Source organism: Durio zibethinus, chromosome 19 (assembly GCF_047325235.1).
Source record: "Durio zibethinus cultivar Kanyao isolate XHJ-2024 chromosome 19, ASM4732523v1, whole genome shotgun sequence".
NCBI lineage: Eukaryota > Viridiplantae > Streptophyta > Magnoliopsida > Malvales > Malvaceae > Durio > Durio zibethinus.
In genome coordinates this window covers 7,364,884-7,388,249 of record NC_143180.1, presented here as the reverse complement: position 1 = coordinate 7,388,249, position 23,366 = coordinate 7,364,884, and the positions used below count along the sequence as shown (strand labels likewise).

The 23,366-nt window shown below is 28.7% G+C and overlaps 2 protein-coding genes across 9 annotated transcripts; both read left to right on the top strand.

The window, feature by feature from the left end:
* The first annotated feature begins 4,999 nt into the window (after positions 1–4,999).
* On the top strand, positions 5,000–14,438 carry LOC111310361 (uncharacterized). Of its 5 annotated transcripts, XM_089748518.1 has the most exons (8): positions 5,000–5,116; positions 10,180–10,567; positions 10,989–11,034; positions 11,107–11,187; positions 12,500–12,804; positions 12,947–13,068; positions 13,147–13,206; positions 14,109–14,438. In XM_089748518.1, exons 1-4 carry the CDS (start codon positions 5,114–5,116, stop codon positions 11,123–11,125), a joined length of 456 nt encoding a protein of 151 aa, XP_089604644.1. In that variant the 5' UTR covers positions 5,000–5,113; the 3' UTR covers positions 11,126–11,187; positions 12,500–12,804; positions 12,947–13,068; positions 13,147–13,206; positions 14,109–14,438. The 5 variants fall into 5 exon arrangements, with proteins under 5 accessions (XP_089604644.1, XP_089604643.1, XP_089604641.1 ...); XM_089748517.1 differs by lacking the exon at positions 11,107–11,187 and having other exon boundaries at positions 13,169–13,206; positions 14,250–14,438; XM_089748515.1 differs by lacking the exon at positions 11,107–11,187 and having other exon boundaries at positions 13,169–13,206.
* A 2,574-nt stretch (positions 14,439–17,012) lies between these two features.
* LOC111310359 (ras-related protein RABC2a-like) lies at positions 17,013–22,616 on the top strand. 4 transcript variants are annotated; one of them, XM_022909747.2, is made up of 6 exons: positions 17,025–17,377; positions 18,212–18,280; positions 20,383–20,448; positions 21,437–21,558; positions 21,760–21,888; positions 22,099–22,616. In XM_022909747.2, exons 1-6 carry the CDS (start codon positions 17,227–17,229, stop codon positions 22,111–22,113), a joined length of 552 nt encoding a protein of 183 aa, XP_022765482.1. In that variant the 5' UTR covers positions 17,025–17,226; the 3' UTR covers positions 22,114–22,616. The 4 variants fall into 4 exon arrangements, with proteins under 4 accessions (XP_089604639.1, XP_022765482.1, XP_022765481.2 ...); XM_022909745.2 differs by having other exon boundaries at positions 17,047–17,377; positions 22,106–22,616; XM_089748513.1 differs by lacking the exon at positions 21,760–21,888 and having other exon boundaries at positions 17,013–17,377; positions 22,106–22,616.
* The last annotated feature ends 750 nt before the right edge of the window (positions 22,617–23,366 follow it).

Below are 23,366 nucleotides of genomic sequence, written 5' to 3'. Positions count from 1 at the left end.
TATTAAAAATATATTTTTTTTATTTAGAAGTTTTAAAATAACGGTTCATATTATAATAGTTATATAAGTTAATGATTTTCAATATTATTTAAAGATAATAATTTGTAAAATATTAATAATTTTTTATTTATATCATAATAAAATATAATTAAATTATTAAATTTATAATTATTTATTGATAGGTAAATTAACTTTTATAATATAAATTATATAAAATATTTTAAATTAAAAAATATAACTAATATAATAAAATCATATAAAAAATATTCTACATAAAATATTTATAAAAAGATAAAATAAAGTTCACAAGTTATTTTTGAACTTGTTGCAATAAATATTAGTTTAAAAATATCAAATTGTATAATATAAAATAATTATAATTTTAAGAGGAAGTAAATTTATAATTCACATATTAAATGAGTATTATTAACTGTTGTTAATTTTACATATCATTTTACTTAGATAAGAAAAACTTTCCACTCTTTTGGATGTAAACTAAATCACTTTTTTAAAAAATAATTTGATTATAGTTGATGATAATAGATCATTGTCATATAAAATCATTATAGTTATCAAATATAATAGTTTAATCATTATATATAAATTATTATTTTTTTTTATGATGACCACTTTATACCATACAACATCTTAATGTTCTTGTGTTTAATTTATGTGATATTATTTATCATCATGCAATGGACATTTGTTATTCATGATGAGATAATAAAACTTATTTAATTTACAAGTTTATAAATTATGAATTTATGAGATGATGACACTTATTTAAATCACAAAACTTTTAAAAGGTTTAAAAGACATTTGCATTAAAAAAAAAAAACTAAATCACAGTTTATTACGTTTCAAACATCATAAAATAATAGCTAAATGCTCAAATTGTGATTAAATATTTGAGTGGTTATTTAATTCATGACTAAATGTTTTAATTTGTATAAAATATATAACAACGTAAGATTTTTTTCAACGAAAACTAGGATGTACATGTTATACATAGTAATAACGTGTAAAAATAAAATATATAACAACGTAAGATTTTTTTCAACGAAAACTAGGATGTAAATGTTATACATGGTAATAACGTGTAAAAATAATAAAAATCAATTTATTAGACAAATTTCATGTTGATTAGGATTTTTTTGAGTATTTTATAAAAACAAATGAAGTGAAAAGTTATTTTTAAAAAATTGAGTTTTATCCAAATTAAAAAAGCAAAAAACCCCCAAACTTAAAGCAGATCATCGTTAATCTTAATCATCCATACAAGTTATTTCAATTACTGATTAAAAAAGCAAAAAAAAACCTCAAACTCAAAACATATCATCGTTAATCCTAATCACCTATACAAGTTATTTCAATTACTGATTCAAATTCAATCATTAATTTGTGTGAGGTTAGTTTTTTTGCCAATTGATTATGTTCAAACAATCATTTGGTTCAAGGTTTAAGAGTTGATTCTATTTAGGGTTCAATGTTTGAGCTCTCTAAATTTGAAAGGTTAATTGTTGTTTTTTTTTTTTTGTTAAATTTTGTGTGAGGTGAATAATATTTATATATTTTTGTTGTTTTTCATAGTTAGGTATATTCGTTTAGAGTTTTCTGCTCTTATTCTCTGTTGCTCAAATTTGTAATTAGATATCTTTTTCTGTTTCCCTTACAAAGACTTATATCCTAAAAAAACCCATAGTGGTAAGTGATTGATTGTAATTATTTAATTGTTTATATAGGCTTTTGTTTCTTTGACCTTACATTAATTTTAAATATTTAGAGCTTTTGTGCATAATGAAAGATGGAAGAACTTTATCCTATCTGAAACTTATCTAAACTCTGAATATCTAGATGTAGTTGTTATGTTGAACATGTTTTTTAAAAAAGAGATTATATGTTGATCCCATGTCAATAATAATTAGGCATGTCATTATCTTTTGTTGAAAAACAAAATGATTCTTACTTATCACTTAAGCCTCCACTAGTGTGGGTAGATTGAATCTCCTTTATAATGGTGGTCTTCACCAAGCAGTAAGGCTATCTTGTTATATATAAGAAAAGAAAAGCTATGATGTTAGTGATTCTCATTCACTCTTAATTAGTATAGAAATAAAGTAACAAGAGAGAAGTCCTTATATCCATTCTATAACACAAAATTTTATAACATGCACTTATAGTACTAATAAGAATAATAATATAACAAAGTAGATAAGAAATTTTTTTATACATATTTTTATTGGTGAATATTCCCAACACCATTAGTTGCCCATATAAAGGCAAAAGCTCTATGTATGGATTTGCTATAAGTACGAGTGATTAGGGGAGTAATTAGAGGCACATGCACTCGCAAACTAATTGCAATTTTCATTATCAGAGACATGATAAAAACCACTTAGGTTTTGCTTTAGCGAATGCAATCAACCACGCATTTTACTTTGCTTGCCTTACTTAAAAATATGCATTATCCATGTTAAACTAATCCAACAAATAGCACTACTAGTTAGAAACAATCTGAATATTACATATTGATTGAATGTTTACTTTTAATTTTTTTATTATTTATTCACTATGTCATTGTCTATTTTATATAAAATGAATAGATTTTTTATTTACTATTGAAATGATTCTTGTTCAAATTTAATTTATATTGTAATAAAATTTAATTTTTTTGCTTTTGCAGTATAAGTTTTGATTATTGTATTCTATGATTTCACTATGCTAGAATGAGTAATGGTCATAATTTTATATATATATATAAATAAGATAGTAGAGGGCTTGGTAGTTGATCCTCATAAGACATTTTACTATGAGTTATTAGACATTTATAATGAGGCTAAGTATATGAATATTAGTTAGATATTGTTTTGAAACATGAAAAAACACTAGCTAATGTGTTAATGATAGTAAATGATGATAGAAGCACTTTTGATACGAATAGGTATATGGTAAATCTTGGTGTAGTTTATGTGTATATAGTATATGGTATAGATGAAGTTGTTTTAGCTCTTGAGTTGTTAATAGGACCTAAAGTAAAAGATGTAGCTGAGGTAGTAGGAAATAAATGGATAGGAATTGAAGTTGTAGTTAAGAAAATAATAATAGGGAATGAAAATATAGTTGAGGAAGTAAGGGTAGGTAATGTAGATATATTTGAGGCAGTGAAGATAAAAAATGAAGATATGGTTAGGGCGATAAGTGTGCTATAAAACAATGTTTGCTTATGAAAGAAAGTTGTAATCATTTCAAGTGAAGACTTACAATAACACTCATGATTGTAATAAAGTTTTCAAAAACCTAAGTATAAGTTAAGCTATTTTGATTGAGTTGTATAAAAATAAATTTATGAAAAATCATTTTATTAAGAATGCAAAAGTGTAGGAGTTAGTTAAGAAAGCATTTGATACGAAGATAAATATTAGCATAATAAGAAGGGCTAAAAAAGAGATGGTTGATAAAGTGATTAGCAATTATATGGATGAGTTTGAACTTTTATGGGATTATGCTTATGTGATCAGAGAAATTAATAAAGGCAACTTAGTGAAGATGCAAGTTCATAGGTCATTGCTAACTTCTCCACTTATATTTAAAAGGTATTTTATCTATTTCGAGGCATTTAAAAAATGTTTAAAGAGTGATTATAGGCCTTTTTTTAGACTAAATGGTTATTGGCTTAAAAGCTTGACAAAGTGTGTTGCTATGTGTTGTTTATAGAGGTAAAAATAATCAAATGGTTCCAGTGACTTAGGTGTTGGTGGAAGTGGAATGTACAGTTTCATGAAAATGATTTTTTAATTTGTTGAATTAGACATCATGTCTTTAGGAAATGAAATAGGCTAGACAATCATGACAAATTAATAAAAGTAAATATTTAAATGCTGATTTAAATTAAATAATGTTCTCAATGCTTAAACTAATCACTTGTAAGACCTTGATGACAATTGCAGAGTTATTTCCAAATGTTGAGCATAGATTTTGTGCTAGGCATATATATATGTTAATTAAGCTAAAAGAGGACAAAAGGGTGATGAGATGAAATGGATTTTTTAGACAATTGCTATCTCTTCAACAATAAGACAATTAGAAGAAAATATGAGGAAATTGTAAAAAAAATAAGATTGTAATTGTAGACATAATAAAAGCCCTACCTCAGTAATGGTGTAAAGCATTCTTCAACATATACTTTAGATGTGAATTGGTTGATAATAACTTATATGAAGCATTTAATGGGACATTGCTAGATGCAAAGAAAAAAATTAGTGATTTCTTTATTTGAAGACATCATATGATCTTTGATGGTAAGAATTAAGAATAAGAAAAAAATGTTCTAAGTGAAAAGGTATGATTGGTTCTAACATTGTAAAAGTCATAGAAAAAAATACATCTATAGCATCATAATATGTAGTTGTATTTAATGGAGATGGTGGATATAAATAGATTTGGATCTAGATAGGTTCATTGTCTAGTTTGATGAGAAAACATATAGTTGTAGAATGTACAACTTTTTAATATCCCATGTACATATGTCATATGTGTAATTAGAGATCTAGGTGAAAATGTTAAAGATTTTGTATCTAGTTGATATTATAAAGAAATGTATGTAGACTTATAATAATGTTTTACAATCTATGCTTGGTAAAAAAGATTGGGCTAAACCAAGGATAGAAGAAAAAGTTGAGACAAACCAAGGATAGAAGAAAAAATTCTACCTCAAAGTTTACAAAAATGCCAAGCATGCCTAAAACCAGTAGACTAAAGGATCATGATTTATGATAAACCTAAGAAAAATAAGCTCAACAATTCAATAAATTTGTCAAAGAACGGTATGATAATGACAAATAAATTATGTCATCAACTAGGTCAAAATAAAAATGGCTGTCTTGTGGGAGGCAAACAAATAACTTCATTCTATTTTGTTTTTATTTATTATTATAAATATTGTACTATTATAAAATTTGACTATTAAATGTACAAAACCTAACCCATCAATGTAACTTTATTTTTCTTTCCATGACAACATAATTATCATGTGCTTAGATCTGAAACCAGAACATAGAACAAGGTGTATCAAGTATTGTGGATCCTATTCAAGCTGCACAAGGTTCAAACAACCATGGTATTACTTCTGCTGCTACTTATGGTGCTTATGTATTAACTTCTACTTTTGCGTCCAAATTTGGTTGCTTATTTGCATTTGCTTTAGCTAATATTTTTGGTTTTGCATATTCAATTATAATGTAACTAAATCTTCATAAACCTTAAATCTAGTTTCAAATCCAGTTTCAAATCTAGTTTCAATTCCAATTTCAAATCCAGTTAATATTGTTGCTATTGTTGCCATTTAAATGCAAAATTAAAGTCTGAAAAGCTAACAAAATCTAGTGAAAAATGTTTAATAAATAAGGATAGGAGACTTTATGAGATGACTAGTGAAAAAATAAATCCCTTGTTAAAGTTCAAGTTTTTTACAACAAACACTAGGAAGAGAGCAATTTCAACAAACAGTATTAAAAGTCACAATGACAAGAACATTGTAAGAGCTGCAACCAAAAGTAAGACAAAAGGCATGCAAGGTTATGGATTATATATAAACTTAAAAACAAGAAGACAAATTTTAAATGTAAGTTATTTTGGATCAAACATATATATTTATGATTTTGTTTCATAAAATATTACCATTTTAACTTGATAAATGTAATTCAACAGCCTAAATTGAAAAGTAAAAAAGTGATAACAGTTGGGACAAGTAAAGGTAAGATGAAGGTTGTTAAAAATATAACTATTACTTAAGAAAGTCAAATTTTTGTTTCTAAAAGAAATAAGGGGAAACTAAAAATTTGACCAGTTGTAGCTTCTGTTGAAATAAAAGCTTTGGTTAATTTTTTTTTTGTTAATATTGTAAGAACAATTTCTATTCAGCCTTCTAGTAGTTGAATGTTTTCTTGACTGAATGTTGTATAAAAAGGATGTTCTATTGATTGAATATTAATTATTATCATTTGCTTTATTATAAAACATAACATGTTATGTACTCATTTTCATTAACAGATTGCTTCTATGATTATATTGCCTTAGATTAATTTACTCATAACATATTGCATGTTGAATATATTGCATTCAACCACATTTTCATTATCAAATTCCAAAGAAACATAATTCATAACTAATAACATTTATTCAATTGGCATTTATATAATAAGTGTTTAGAGTTTTAATCAACATTTACATCTCAAATATCATTCACAATTCACTATCAAGCATACAAGTTAAGTTTCTAGATTTTATTTTGGCATTGAAAAAAAAATTACACAAAACATAAGTATAAAAAAGAATGAGATAACCTAAATTATTTTCCAATTGACATTTCTACCATATTCACCACTAGTAATTTTACCGCTTTCTTTCAATTTCAATATTAAAATATTAACTTCTCTTTTTAGTTGCATATGCTCTACAATACCATTAGCTGCACTAACATTTTTCTTCAACTTTAAAACTTCATATTTCAAACTTTAAACATGACTATATAAATATTTTTCTCTCTTTTTCAGCTCCAGAATAATCTCTTTTGCTTTTTTAAAAATTTTAGAATCATGCCATAAATAAAATCCACAAATAGTGCCCTACAATCACAAAAAAAAAAAAAAAATGAATTTAGTGAAAAAATATAAATTTTATTACAAGTTTATTTTGTTCATAAATTTACTAGATAATGTAGGTATCCATAAACCTTTTACTAAGATTGCTATTCATCCATAAAGTTCACCTAGCTACTTTTATATTACAGTAACAGAAAATAAGTTTTCTTTCATAGTCCATTTTATAGGGTAATTGGTTGAAATTAACTTATACAAGTTTATATCATAAGATCTTTCTTTAAAAACTTTACAATTTTAATATTTTGAAAAATAAATTTAGAGAAAATTAGAGCATGAGAAAAATCTAAAATTTATACTAATATTAAATTTACGCTACTAAATGAACTGATATTTAAAGAAGATATTGTGTTTGGATGCTATTTGAGCAAAACTTTTTTCTCTTTTTATGGTGAAAATTGAGAAAAAGACTGGTAGCTCATAAATCCTAAGCTCAAGCTATCTGATATTACAAATAAAAAAGATAAAGAAGAAGAGAGTTCAAATAAAATGAGCTTATAAAATCAGACATGAGCTTTTCCACCTACCATTAGATGTGGGCAACTTAATTTCATGTCATATTCTGCATCATATTTGTCTGTAACGGCTGTTACACGTGACTAATTTAACGGTGTGTTACATGCATATCTTAGTTTTTATTGAAAAAAAAAATTTACATTATTACAAGTCGATAATGTTTAATCCTTATTTGTACAAATTAAAATATTTAGTTTTAAATTGAGCAACCACCTAAATGTTTAATTTTAACTTAAACATTTAACATAAAATAATATGTGTCAATCTTTCAATTTCATTAGTGAAATCTAAAATTTTCATTAGTATGAATGGGATGAGTTTCTGTTATTAATTAATATCTATATAATATAATCAAAATTTTATAAGTAAATATTTATACTATATTTACACCTATTCCATGAAAATTCTAGATTCTTTATTGGTCAAGATAGTTGATCATTCAAGTTATGCCTTAAAATTTTTCAAGTGTTATCTATAATAAAATTTGATAAGTAATCGTATTCTTTTACATGCAAACTTAAATTATTATCATTTATTCTATATGTTTGTTTCTAAGTATTATGCTTGTAAATATCAACTTTAGCATTAATGTGTTAAACTTAATATGCTTGGTCAAAACTTGTTTTTCAAATAATTACTAATCAACTCTTGAGTAATTTAAATGAATTAATATAATTGTTAAGGTTTGAGTTTGATGCAACTATTAAGGGTAAGATTTTGAAACTACAATGAGAATGATGACACTTCCTTTCAAGTTAAAAATTTTTCATTATAAGTAAATACTTAAAAAAACTTTACCTTATAACAATATGATTTTGTTGAAGATCAATTCATACCTTATGTACATGAAATTTTTTATTTTCTTGGATATCAAAGAACAAATGATAATAAAAAAGCTAAATACTTAATTTGGGATTAAACATTTGAGTGGTTGCTCAATTCAGAACTAAACGTTTTAATTTATGTAAATGAAGATTAAATGTTGTTGATTTTTAACAATGTAAGATTTTTTCAACAAAAATCCTACTGTGAAAGATATGTGCTGTTATCATGCATGAAAGAATAAAGTGGAACTAAATTGGCTTTTTCATGGTGATTAAGTCAAAGAATGGCATATGAGACAGACGTCTTCTTACTCTTTCTCTCTTTAAAAAAGTAATTAGTTCTTTCTTTCTCTCTTTAAAAATCATTTTTAGCCCATCTTCAAAGCTTAAATTCTTGTTACAATCTTACTATTGTAGTAAGTTTGGATGCTAATGAAGTTGGTTACTAGAGCTTCTAAAACAGAACTTGAATAGCTGGGATTTATACCTTAATTAGTGTTTATGATGGTGAGGTTAACATATAACAAAAAGGGCTTACAAGAATCTCTCAAACAACCACTTTTTCTAAGCTATGAAAGATTAGGACATGAAAACAGTTTATTTTCTACCTTAAATGTCAAAGAAGCCAAGTAAGCTAAAGGGTCCTCACACCAACTACTATTATTCTCATTCGTGAAATCTTTGCTTGGGAGATTATTACTTACTATATTGGTAATGGTATTGCGATAGAAGTACAACCCCTCACCATTGCATAAGATCCGAGTCGTCAGTCATTTTTAGCGACCTAAAATCAATCTAGAAATTTTCAAACATTAAAGTATTGATTCCACATTTCTTAAACGAATTGGGTAGAAAAAAACATGGGCAGAGTAGGGAGAAAAGACATCATTGACTTTTTTTTGGTGTGAAAAAAATAATAAAGAGAAATAAATAGCATAAAATTTAGACAGAATAAGAAGAGAAAGAAAATCGTAGCGCAAATTTTGTAGACTTGTAGACTTCAATTCATAAAGAAAAAAAGAAATGAAATGAAATTAGCTTAGAAAAAAAAGAAGACAAAAGCCTTTCCATCTGTCATTCAAGAATTAGAAGCTTAATTCCATGTCATTTTTATTTGTAGCAGTTTTAAACTTAACGGCGCATATCTTTTATAGCAAATTTTCTATTGAAAAAAACTCATATTATTACAAATCGATAACGTTTAATTCTTATTTGTATAAATTATAAATTTTTAGTTTTAAATTGAGTAATTACCCAAACTTTTAATCCGAATTTAAGCATTTAGCCTAATAAATTTTTTTTTAAGGTTTGATTTGGGTTATCTTGACTTGAAGTTCCAATTTTTCATCGAACATAATTATTTTTATGCCTCTTAGGCAACCTCTAATTGTGAGGATTGTCGATATTTGGAATAAAGATTTTTTTTCAAAAAAATAATAAAAAAAGATATAAATAGCTATTTATGCAAAATGTTTGATTGTTAACCAAGTTAAAATCTTTAATGAAATGGTTAGTAGTGTTGTACTTATTAATAGCCTAAGGATCTATTTCAATAGACAATGTAGCCTAAGGATCTACTTGGATAAATAATGAAACTAATTTTGATGAAGATTGAAAATAAAAATATTAGTGAGATTAATTATTATAACAATAAAATTAAAATTAGTAGTAAAATATATGTTTGGATACAAATGAAACAATGTTGCTAAAGTGAATTATAATAAGAAAAGAAAATGATTATTATGGACAACAAATTAAAATTTGTGTATAATAAAAAATTTAAATTACTTGTCATTTATGAAGTTAATAAATAGTTAAAAATTACTAAAATTATTTTATGTTACATGATAGTTTTATTAAAAATTTGATAATAATATATTTATACAAATTAAAACTTAACACAATTATTTCTTGTATTTATTTAATAAAATATACTAAACTTATAAATTATAAAATAAACTAATTTAAATATCATTACAAAATAAAAATAAAAAAATTTAAGGAATATATAAAAGCTGTCTCAATTCGCTTTAATGGGACAGCGGGGCAATGTAAATCAAATCAGTGGGGGGTCATTTTTGTCTTTTAACTTCTCCAAAAGCCTCTTAGTTCTTTGAAAAGAGATTTCTTTTTCCTATTCCCTTCTTCGTATCCCTCTCACTACCAAGTAAAGCTAATGTCAGATTCGAAAACGACGTCGAAACTTCTCAGACGAAGGCTCCGGCCAAGGACCCCAAAAAGAAGGACGAGAAAGAGGAGGATCAGGTGAGTTGTCATTTAATTTTTTCTTTGTTCATCCAGATGCTTTTGAACTTGCATGCACCAAACCTTGGAAAGTACAAACCACAAGAAGCTCTTCGAACAAATTCGAAGCAACCAAGGTTTGTTTCCAAGACGCCAATGATGAGGAAGTTGCCACCGATAGCTCGAAACTCGACGATTCAATTGTCGCCGTTGATAAAGCTATCGAAGATGTCTCCATGGGAGAATCTGAAGTCTCTTTTGTTGATTGCGACGGCGATGATGATAAAGCCTGTGCTGATTGTTACTTTGATTCGTACTCTCATTTCGGTATATTTTCTTCTTCCTCATTTTCTTTAAGATTTAGTTTTTTAATCCCCTGACTTCCCACTTTCTAATTTACTGGACACATCATTAATGTATTTAAAAAAAAAAAACTAAAAGGGTAATTGAGGAATATAAGATTTAACTTGCCAGATTGGTTAAGAAGTGATTAAAAAACTGAATATATCTTATTTTCAACTTTTTAATCTTTCAACAGAAACAGTCGATGATGAAAAGAATAATTTCTCTCCAGTAAAGTTGATGAGTGGGATTTTATAGTTAGCTATATTGTATGTTTTATTGATTGTCTGCTTTTATTTGATTACAATGTAACAAAATAGCGATTCGGGATGAAAAAAAGATAGCAGATTCTGTCTGATGCTTATGAAAGACTAATTGGGGATCTTACATTTTTTGTTGGAATCAGGGCTGAGCTTATTAAGAAGGCCAAATGTATGCACTTTCCTGAGGAGGTAATACAATATTCCTGCAATTGAACTACTTATATGCAAATGCTACAGATGGTATTCAATCTGGTTCCCTAGAAAATCTGCAAATGGATGACTCAATTGTTGTTGGCTATGGACTACCTACACTCAAACCGTGTTCTTCATAGGGATATGAAGGTACTGCTTTTATCTTCATCCCTATTGTGAAGAAAAACTCATAAATGATGGTGTTAGGCTCTAACTTCTATTTGATCTCAGTGTTCCAACATATTCAAAAAAAGTTTATTGTCTTACACACTGGTAGCAAGTTCAAAAATGAAAGTTGTGGATATGTTGATTGCATATTATATTAAAAGTTATGGGAATTTGGTGGGTTGTTATAATTCATCGTAAATTTTGAATATGTTCCAACATGTATGGTAATGCTTACATACAAACAGTGAATATATTGATTACATATCATATTAAAAGTTGTGGGAATTTGGTGGGAATCCTTTTAGCGTGCAGGTTGGCTATTTGCTAAAGCAGAAAAAAAAAGCAATAGGTTATAATCCATTTTTTTTATCTAACTAATGTTGATTTTATTTACTGGTCTCTTTCTGATTTATGTTGTAAATTGACTCTAAATATAATCACTTGAGAATTTCATGCGGCCTTGCGACAGTAAAAGGTTTTTGACAATTTTTTCAGTTCATGCACTAACTGCTCATAGAATGTGGGGTTTCCCTTCTACTATTTAAATGGAGAGTTGATTGTATGGTCTTCTAAATTGGATTCAACTGTTTGCTTGGGCTTAGCATTCAATCTCTTTCATACATTCTAAAAGCAGTTTGGATAAATTAGTTTTGCTGTTAAAAAAAGTTATTAGTTTTTTATGCATGGGATGCATGCAAGCAGATGGTAAAGAATAGGGTGAGTAGCATGTTATGGTATAGTTTATAATGATGTATTCTATATGGGCTTATGGAATATTACTGTGACATATAGGATGAATATTTCTAATAAAGAATAATGGGCTTGACATGAATGATTCTTTTGTTTCAGTTATTGTCTTGAATTGAGATCTTTTAAGTCACTGCTGAGTTTGAAATGAGTCATTTCCTCATGTTTTATAATTGGTTTATTACACCAGTAGCACCTAAGTTTAGGAACAAATATTCTTTTAAATCTTTGCTTGATCAAATATATTTGAGGTATGAGGTCTGGTAGATTAATGATTATTGCCATCAAACTGTAATTAATAAAAATCCGATTGAACTCATGCTAAACTTTGTTACAGTCATTTGGTGACAAATAGAATCAATATTGAATTTAGGCAATGACTAAACCCATGAGGTTGAACTAAATGGTTTTTGCTTGCATAAAAATATAAGATGGTATAGCATTCACGGGGAAACAAAAAAAAAAAAAGAAGTCAAAGTTATTTCTCTTCCCATGCTCTTGACCATTATTTTTCTGTAACTTTGAATTTATGTCCCTATTCTAGCAGTAAAAGATTTCAAAAGGGTTGAAAAGAGTGAAAAAAAGAGGGAGAGAGAATTGAATGGGCTGAAAATGGACAGAGAAGTAGAGAAAGGGTTACCAAAATAGAAAATGGCAGCAGAAAGGCGGCATTTAGTGAGTGATGAAAAGAGAGTGAAAATGAAGGTCCCTACACATTCCACTGTGAAGTCTGCAGTTAAGAACTACGACCAACCGAAAACTACTACACCTCTATTGCTCCAGCCCCTGCATCTGACACACAGATTTCCAGCAAGAATGTTACAGAAAATGGGAATAATCAAATTATAAAAGGTATCTACTTTTTTGTTATTCCTGCAAAATTTTCAAATACTAAGCATTTAGTTTATTCTTGTCTGCCTTTTATGATTATTTATTTTTGTATCTACTTGCTTGTGCATATGATTTACTTGCAAATTCTTTTGATTGTGGACAGCTGAGGGTCCCTCTATATGCGTCATAGGTCTGCCCTTCAATGCTACACCTAGTATGCTGGAGAATGAGTTTAAGAAGTTTGCACCTATTAAGAGTGGTGGTATTCAAGTTCGAAGTCAGAAGGTAGATGTTGACTCATTTTTCAATGTGTTAAATTGTGACTGTATATTTAATTAATATTTTCTTTGTATTTAACTACAGGGGTTCTGTTTTGGTTTTGTAGAATTTGAAATGGCAAGTTCTGTGCAAACTGCTATAGAGGTATTTATCAGTTTTTTTTTTTTTTTCCATGCTGACTTTTTTGTTATTTTCTATAGTAATGCATTTAGTTTCATACTTAGAGGTCTGTTATGACAGCAAGGTTGCAACAAATTTTGGAATTCAAAACTTGCTTTTGCCCAAGCATGCATGTTTTGCTTCAGTGCATGGCTGGACTTCTAATTTAATCTCGAGAAATTTTCTCAATTGACATTAAGACCGTGCCTAGATTTTAAGTGAATGTTCTGTTATTTTGCTAGAAAATGGAGTTGTAGGATTACTAGAAATAAGGAAATGTTAATTTTATAATGTTCATAGATGAGTTCGCCGGGTGTTGGCATGTGGGTCTAAAGGTGATTTAGTTACTGTTTTCTGTTATACTAAGATTTTCTACTTTTCTATATGTCATATGTGGTTCTGAAAGCTTTAGCGGTTACAGGGTTGGTAATTGACAAATAAACAGTTGAAAGATGAAATTTTAAGTAACTTTTTGTTTAGTTTTGATAGGAGTTTTGGTCAAAAAGCTAGATGTTATAATTTTGATCAAGCTTAGCTATGAAACTGAAAATATTATTGTTAAGAATTAAATCTTCAAGAATTTAAAGCTATAGCTAGAAAATTGGGAAAACAAAAGTTATGTGACTTGAAGTCTGTTGTTGTAATGCTGTTCTACTTTGAAAATAAAATAGTTTATAATCAGTAGAATTACGAAATGGACCTGAAGATCCTTTCATTGAGATATTTGACATGAAAGAAAAATGAATGGAAAGTTTTTCATGAACTTTTTATAATGAGATGCTTACAGATGTTTGAGACATCATTATTTAAGATTGCGAATTATTCCCAACCATAATTTTGGTACTTCTTTTGCTCAATTTCTAATGGGCATTATTTTTTGATGGCAGAGCTGAATACAATATAGACGGTGATATGTTGGATAGAGAGTTGATGTTAAAAGGAAAATGATATTAAAGAAATAATATAGAGGTATAGTTTTAAGATAATGAATATTATGTTTAAACAATATTTACTTTATTATTATGCAGTCTGCAGCATTGCGCGGTTCTGCAAACTAGTGAGAAGAAAATTAGGGATATTATGATCAAAAGGTCCAGTGTAGTGGCTCACTGGTTCTTTTTCCTTGAATTTAAAATTATTGGCTTTGTATTTGGACATTGCATTGATTGTTAACCAAATGACCTCAAACGGTGCAATTGCACCAAAAAGTTGTTAAACCGCATTGTATCCAAGTAGTGTTTAAATCTAAATGAAACCTAAGCGTTTTCCTACAACTTGGCTTTGTTTGAAAAATGAGTAATGAAGCCATTTCCTAACTACATATGATCTTTTAATTGAGATTTTCTGTGTGATAAATATGAAAATTTGTATATTTATAGTGTAAAATACAAATAATTTATATATTAATATCGTATTTTATATAAAAATTATGTATTTTATTTGTGTTAACACAAAAAACACAATTTTTTTGGTTAAACTCATACATGATTTTTGTTAAAATTTTAACATGTATTATTAACATTTTCTTATTGTATTTTAAATTATAAGGTCCATTGTGGGATAATGCCAGTGGTTTTACTATTTTAATTTTTTTCCGTAAATAATGTCTAAATGTAAATTGTTACAATTAAAGCATTAATATTTCAATTTTTTCTATTTATTTTTTAAAAATATCTATTTATTCAAAGTTTTACAAAGTATTTTGTATTTTTAATTAATAATATTTTAAATAAAATAAAACCAAAATTTAAAATTTTGATCAATAAAAATAAAAATAATATAATATTAATGAAATACAGAGAGAGAGAGAGAGAGAGAGAGAGAGCTTAAATTAAAAACAAAAAAAAAAACCCTTGTGAAATAGAGGCCTAACAAATCTTGCTTTGAATGCACAACTAAAGCTCCATCTAAAGAGAGAGAGAGAGAGAGAGAGAGAGAGAAATGGTATCGCAATCATTCTTGCTTTATCTAAAGCTCGCCTATTTTGTAACATCGCCACGTTTAGAATGACAGGATGAATGCACTATATTAATGCTCATATTATTGAAAATAGAAGGTTAAGAAAGAAAATATGCTTATTACACATTTCGTAGAAGCTGAAAACTTCTCAAGCTTTCTGAAAACTTCCAAAGCTTTCTGAAAACTTCCATATATTACTATATACCAGAAAGGGGCTGAGGAAGAGCATACCAGAAAGGGTTGGAAGAGTTGGCCAGTGATGCTTAACCGAAGAAGGTGGTTGTGGTATCGGAGGTTGCCGCTTAGCTCCGAACAACAGGCTGGTTGGCGGTGGTCCACTGGAGAAGATGGATTCGAATGGGTCTCAAGTTTGAGCTTTCGAATGGGTTTCAGTTCAAAATTTGTGCTCAAAATTCGAAAGAAAAAAAGAAGAAACGTAAAGTTTAAGCTAGAACAGGAAAATTAAACAGGAAAAAAAGAAAAAAAAAAAACTAAACTGGGCTCTGATGATAAGCTTTGGGAGAGAAAAGAACAGAAGTGTTATGGGGGTCGAAATTTTAGTCTTAATTTGGGGGCACAAACGCCACTAAATACTATTAAACAGTATATTTTAATATGTTATGCCACTAAATTTAGAAGAACTTTTGTTTCTAAATTGCTGCAAATGCTGAAAATTTTATACTATAAATGCTGTTATAAGAAGATTTTGTAGCGTTTATTACACAAACGTAATGAGCTTGTAAAAAGGAAAATTGGCGGCGTTCACTAACAGCTAAATAACTAACACCTTGCCGTTTAGACTTTAAACGAGTTTTGAGAAAATTATATTTTCATTTAAATAAAATTTGAGGACATTTTAGCAGCGTTTTTTCTACTTAAACACCGTAAAATTGTAATGATTAGCAGTGTTTTATTTTATAAATGTTGTTATACTCAAATTTAGTAGTGTTTGTTAAATAAACGTTGTTATGATTGTGAAAACACGAAAGCTAATAATGTTTATTAATGAAACGTTATTAAAAAATTGTCACAAAAATTTATTTATTTGTAATATATCTAAATAAATTTTTAATTTAAATGATAGATTGATTTATGTTAAATATTTATTTAGGTACAAATTAAAGGTTACAAATTTATTTAAATATAAATTAAAATTTAAAAATTTATTTGGATGTAAATTAAAATTTAAAAATTTATTTAAGTATAATAAAGATATAAATATTTATTTAAATAAAATGATAAAGTTCATAAGCTTTTTTATTATTTTTACCTTAATTTAATTGTTATCCTTAATCTAAAAATATGACAAATTGTAAAAATTTTAAAATCAACCCGACTCAAATTTTTAATTTAAATTAATAATTTAATTAATTCAACTAAACTTTTTAATTTAAAATTTAAAAATCAGTTCATCCTATTATTTTTTTTTAACTTTTTAATTTATTTTGAGCCTTTTTATTCTTATACGAATATGACAAAAAGCAATATTAGGTGCATAAATTTTTTAAATTCATAATTTTTTAATTTTAACTTTAATATCATTTCAACTAAATTCTTTATTTTTAAATAATCATTAAGTTTTTTAAATCTTTAAAACATTCATAACGGATTTTTGTCAAATTTTCGATGTAACTTAGATAGCCGCATGCCCGTCATGTTCATGCAAAGTGACAAGGAGGTAACCTCCATGGAATGAAACTTGAGAATTGATAAGAGTTCCCGTAAAAGCAGCATAGTTAAGTGACGTGAAGACAAACTACTTAATGCCAAAAATCCGGCTAGGCATTTTTTTTTTTAATTTTTGATATTTTGCTGTACAATCTTTCTTCGGGCAACTGTTAATAAACACTACCCGCCAACCCCACCATTGTCTATGTCTACTACCACCTGAGGAAATTTCCTTATTTTGTTCCTCTTTTTGATCTTTCTTGGTTTTTTTTTTTTCTAGTTTCTTTTTGTTGATGAACAGAGAAGAATACAAAAAGAACCCATCTTTAAACGAGAAAGATTAAAAAAAAAGATTTTCTTTTTTTTGTACTTTAAAAAATGTTGGGTTTTTCTTCTTCGAAGGGAGGAGGGAATAACAAGTATGATTATTCATTTAAAATACTTTTGATTGGTGATTCTGGTGTTGGCAAAAGTAGTTTACTTGTTACTTTCATCTCCAACTTTGTTCATGATCTTTCTCCTACCATTGGTAACTACTCTACTCTTTTATTTCAACTCTTTTTTGCTATGTTTTTGTTCTTGCTTTTTGGTTTTGGCTTTGGGATTCACACCCAGAATTTACTTTGAGTTTTCTTTTATTTGATATTCATATATATATATATATATTCTTTTTGTATCTTTAAACCCTTTTAAAAAAGAAATGAAATGAATGAAAGTGGTTGTTTTTATGTATTGGGTTGGCAAGAGATTCAAGAGAAGGAATTAGAATCAATGCTTTTTTTTCCTTTGAATGTATTTAGGAAGTTTGATATAAGGGTAAAAGGAATGAAAGAAGGGATGGGAGTTGAGAGGTAAACCAAAAAAGAATAAACTTAGGTGAAATTGTTTTGTTCAGAGTGTAATTTTGTTTCATTCAAGTTAAAATGGATATCTTCTCAGTGCTTATAAGAAGCTTAGCCTTATAATTTTCGGGAAATTGACTCCGTGCTTTAGGTTGTTTTAGTTCAATTAGCATAATGAAACAGTGGACGTATGAACAGTACAGGCAATTGCAACTGGGTAGATAACTGTAAAAACTAGGCATGAAAATTATTTTAGTTTTCCTTGAAACAATTTTGCACTATGGTCTTGAGCCCTTTCCTGGTCATTATAGGATCCACCTGTTATGGCAAAGGTTTGCACTCGTAATGACTCGCTTAGAACTTGTTATTAAACAGAATAAGATTTGAAGATAACACATAAATTAAGCTTTTTTGTATGATTTTTATTAAGCTTTCAAAATTAGTTGTACCGCAGTGTATGTGTTCTAAACTTTTATGTATGATGTTTATTAAGCGTTGTTTGTTGTTTTGAATATCTCCAGGGGTGGATTTCAAAATCAAGATGGTCACAATTGGTGGGAAAAGATTGAAACTTACAATTTGGGACACAGGTAATTGATGGCTATTGCCAACAATTTGCAACTAATTTTTGCTTAGACCTATACACTGCATGGATCTTGATAGTATTTCATTGTCTGAATACCTTTTGCATCTTGTTAGTTAATAGTTACACACCTGTTTTTGCATGGTACTGATTAGTTTTGCTGCACTCCTTTGGAGTCTTCATTGAGAAAAAGGGTCAGAATGGTTTTCATCCTTGTTAGAAACAACCGGGAATTTGAAGGATGTTTGATAATATTTTGATTATCTCAAGGATGTGTCACTTTGATCTTTGAATCAAAATGATTATGAGAAGAGGAATTAGCAATATATGTAAGTTCTCAGAAGTTTAGTAATAAATGATTCGAAGAGCTTCTGGAAGCAGAAAAATTCACTTTGGAATCTGATATGCTACTTGATGTTTAGAATCTGATTTTAGTTGAATGCCTGATGGGCCAATATACAACTTCGGGGAATTGCTAGTAAAAGGGTTTTAGATATTTCCCGGTAATTGTGCAATTATTATCAAGGCTAAACTTCTGTTGTTATATACTGCTGAATCATGTAGTAGGAATATAACGACTGCATCTGAGGCGTGATGTGCAAGTGTTGCATGCGCTGATGGGTCCTAGGGAGCAAAGAAGCTTATCTATTAAGTTGCAAGAAAAAGGACATCTAGGACGATTTAAGAAAAAAGTTGAACGGATAGGATTAATATACTGATGATCAGAAAAAAAAAAATAGATACTACAGCAAATGTTGAAAGGAACTCTGAGATATTGAAGCAAGGATGAAATAATTGTTAAGCCTATAATTCTGATGCCACTGCTGCTCTAGGGTATTGGACTGATCTTGTGTCCAGGGGAGTGAAGGTAGCATTGATGAGTGCTTATGTGAGGCAATGGTATGCTTTGTGTTGGATGTGCTGCTACATTGTTGGAACAGAAGGAAGCAGGTTTTAAGGTTACAGAAAAAGTAAATGTTGGCCAAACAGTTACTGGAAAGGGTGCCCTTCATAAGATGCAGCGCAAAAGATGGATTTATATAACTAGAAACATATAGCTGGAAGTCTCAGTAGCATATTATACAGCTGGGTACCTTCTAATAATGGGTTCTCTTATATTTCTCATTGGAGCTGTAAATGCTAATATTTATGAACTGAGATCCTGCTTGCATGGTGTTAGTGAAAGAATATTACAAGAATTATTTCTGAAAGGGTTGCAGATGGGTTAGTGAGAAGCCTCAACCAAGACCTGTCGTGTATCATATTTATAGGAAGTATACCTGCTTATATATTGATATAAATGCATCATTTTCATTAATAATAAAGTGAAAGAAATTTTTAATTCAAAATGATGTCAATGCTAGAATGGAACCAGCTGTTTGACATATATTCAAACTGTTGCAGCAAAGAGCAACTAAGGTTTGTTTACTGATGTACTAATATCACAGGCACTGTTAATTTTCTTGTGTGGTATTATATCACTTTTTTTGGGTGGGACAGCTCATTGTTGTTGATCTATTATAACAATTATGTGGACTTGTGTATAATACGAATGCTTGGGTACTCAATAAAAAAGGATACAATTGCAAGAAGCTTCATTCTCATATCTCCAGCATTTTAGGGACAAATGAACTTTTTTCTTAAACATTTTTCTCTGTCTGGTGACATCAAAGGCATGATTAAATGTTCTGTTCTTTTGCATACAAGTATGTATGTGCGTGTGCAAAGGTGTGCATGTAAGTTTATGTTGTTTATGATCTTTTTTTTTACCCTAGTACACCTTGGATATAAACTTAAATCTCCAACATCATGGTTTCCATAATATTGATTTTTTCATTTAGATGATTTAAATGTGGAATATTCATCAATAAAGAGTCCAATGACTGCAGATCTACACTATGAGTTAATAATAGCAGAAACTTAGCCTCTAAACTCGGATATGCCCCTTGTACTTTAGAAGGAAAGTGTCTATCCAATATCATTTCTGATGTTCAGTATGAGTTTATTTCTTTCTACAGGCTAATCTTAACTTTCATTATTGTGGAACTAGAGCCGGGAATTTATTATGCACCTAGTTCTCATGTTGAGAATATCTTTTACTTATTGCAGCTGGTCAGGAGAGATTTGGAACATTAACTAGCTCTTACTATAGGGGTGCCCATGGGATTATCCTTGGTATGTCCTTGCAAATATGAAACATTTAATCCAGAATATTTGTAGGTAATTATAGTTTGCTGAATTTGGATTTTCCTTTGTAGCTTGTAATTTGATATGGTAATTGTTTTTTTTTTTTTCTAACAAGTAATGGACATCAATAATCAAGCTGATGCTTGATGGCATATGTGAATGGATGACACTTCACATCATCTATTCTTAGTCTTATGTGCATGTTCTTCCCCTCATAGTTCCGTTATCCAAGATCCTTGAAGCCTTGTATATGTAGTATTTTACCATTAACCTCATGCATGCTGGTGCTTTTATCATGCAACTGTTTGGTTAACCAAGTGTCACTTTGCTTATTGGATTTCTCATCTATTTAAGCTTTGAACTCAGATATCATATTTGATTAATAAATATTAGTCTAAAAAGAAAATTTTGTTTTTCATTGTGGAATAGTCATTCTTGTTCCACGGAGTTAGAAAATACTGACCCCACTTTACCATACAAAATGTGTGGAATATCTAAATACTTCTTAACTAGTCTGATGAAATATTTCTATTTTCATTATATTTTTTCTTATAAAATTTCAAAGAGGTTTGTGGAAGATTTAAACATCTGTTTAGTACATTTAGAAGTAGATGAAGAATTAAGTTAATAGCCTTATTATTATTTTCTGTAAAAATCTTCTCTTTTTTTAAGATAATTGTGCTTTCTTATCTTTTATTCAAAATACAACCAATATTATCTATTGAGGATAAAGTCTATGTCATAGTCTAGAAAGCAGCCTAAACAACATGTTGTGGCATTCTGGGTTCATTTCCTCTTTTTTGGCTGCATATATTCTGAGTATTTCTAAGTACTTTAATCATCATATGATCAAAATAGTTCAATACTTTCTTGTTTAAGAAGTATTGTTAATAGTTGTGGAGACTATTATGATGTTATTTCTGCTTATGTAGCTAAATTATGGGGACTTGAATCCTAATTTCTTTGTTGTTTAAAGTCTATGATGTGACACGGCGAGAAACCTTCACCAACCTGTCCGAAATTTGGGCAAAGGAAGTCGAGCTCTACTCCACCAATCATGAATGCATCAAATTTCTGGTTGGAAATAAAGTTGACAGGGTAAGTGCTCCAAAATTATTATTGTTTCTTTTCTGCCAGAGTACATGTAACTGAATATATACTTCAACACCCCTGATGAATATGCTTAATCAATCATCTGAATCTTTAAAATAGATGCATACAACTTCACTTTGTAAACTTAATTTTGTGTGCTTTGAAAGGTATCTGATTTCTTATGAATGAGCAATGTGCCATTTTCAGGACAGTGAAAGGGCTGTTACTAGAGAAGAGGGTATGGCTCTTGCACAGGAACATAAATGTTCTTTTCTTGAATGCAGCTCTAAAACTAGAGAAAATGTGCATCAATGCTTTAAAGATCTCATTTTAAAGGTAAACTTGTAAGAAATGCAGGGATTTCTCAACTATTTAACTCTCATAACAATATTCTAATGTTTTATTAGGTGCTATTATTCTGCAGTTATCTCTTATTATTTGATTAGAAACTGTTCGATATGATGATCTTTGCTGAGCATAATTTCTGGTCCATGTTGGAAACTTTATTTCTTTCTGCTTTCGACCTATGCTAACGCATTCTATCAGTTTACAGATTCTTGAGGTACCTGCTTTATTGGAGAAAGGATCTGAAGCAGTCAAGAAACAGATATTGCAACAGAAACAAGTACGCGAAGCACCCCAAAGCAAATTTTGCTGCTTTCAATGAAAAATCCATGACACTTGAGGTATGGCAATGCATAATAATACTAGACTACATAAAGAAGTTCCACAACAGTTGTTGAAAGTGGCAAAAGGATGGTCAGATCTTCCTGGATGCACTTTGGCAATCGACCGGACAGCCGGTTATATGATCTAGCTACTAGATAGTAATTAGTTCTGTTGGAGACATTGTCGTTGCTTCCTCTGTAATTTTCGAAAATTTCTTTTCCCAGGTGTTTTTATTCTTATGCTTGTTCATTTTTGTTGTGCTTAGGATACACTCATCATTGTGTGGTTTTCAGGAGTTTATTGGGGGATGGTTAGAGAATTAGAGATGTGAGAGGAATGCATGGATTGTGGATTGAAAAATTATAGTCCTTAATCCAAAATTTACATTAAAATAATCCATAAAATGGCTATGAATCAATAATAAATCAAAACAACATATATTAACATTCATGTTTTTAAGTCCATCCTAAGAATTGACACAAAAAAGAAAGTCCATTTTAAGGGACAACTAACGGAGATAGTTCCTTTTTTTTTTTTTAATTTATTTTTTTCCTTTAATAAGAATGTGTTGAAACTATTTTCAATCATATTAGATCAATGGAGTGTCAATTTTGTACTTTAAGTTAACAAAGTTTTGAAGTGTGGTTTTGGTAATCTTCATCCAAGCCAGTTAACCGGTTGAGATTGGATCAAAAGACGTCTAGTTGAAACTGTAAAATAGCAAAAGTAACGGATTGGAAATGCAGAGAATTGTCAAGAACAATTGAATGATAATTAAACTTCAAGATCAAAAGTAAAAAGAAAGCTTACTGAATTAAAGCTCTTCATCTTTTTTAACTTATGCAAATTTGATTGAAAATGAAATAAATTTTGATTGCTGGAATGCTCGAAAGTTTATAAATTAGCAAATTTGATAACTAAAAGTTGATGGTCAAATTATACATCAGATATACATATCTCAATAGTTGTTAGAATTTTTTTTCTTTCCTTCCCTTCATTCATTCGCTCAATCCATACATAGTATTAGTTAAACGGGGGAATAAGTCTCTTCACCTCAATGTTTTTAAATTGGATCCCTATATTTTATTTAATTATTGAATTTAATCAAATTATTAATAATTTAAACTTTTTCTATTAAAATTGAT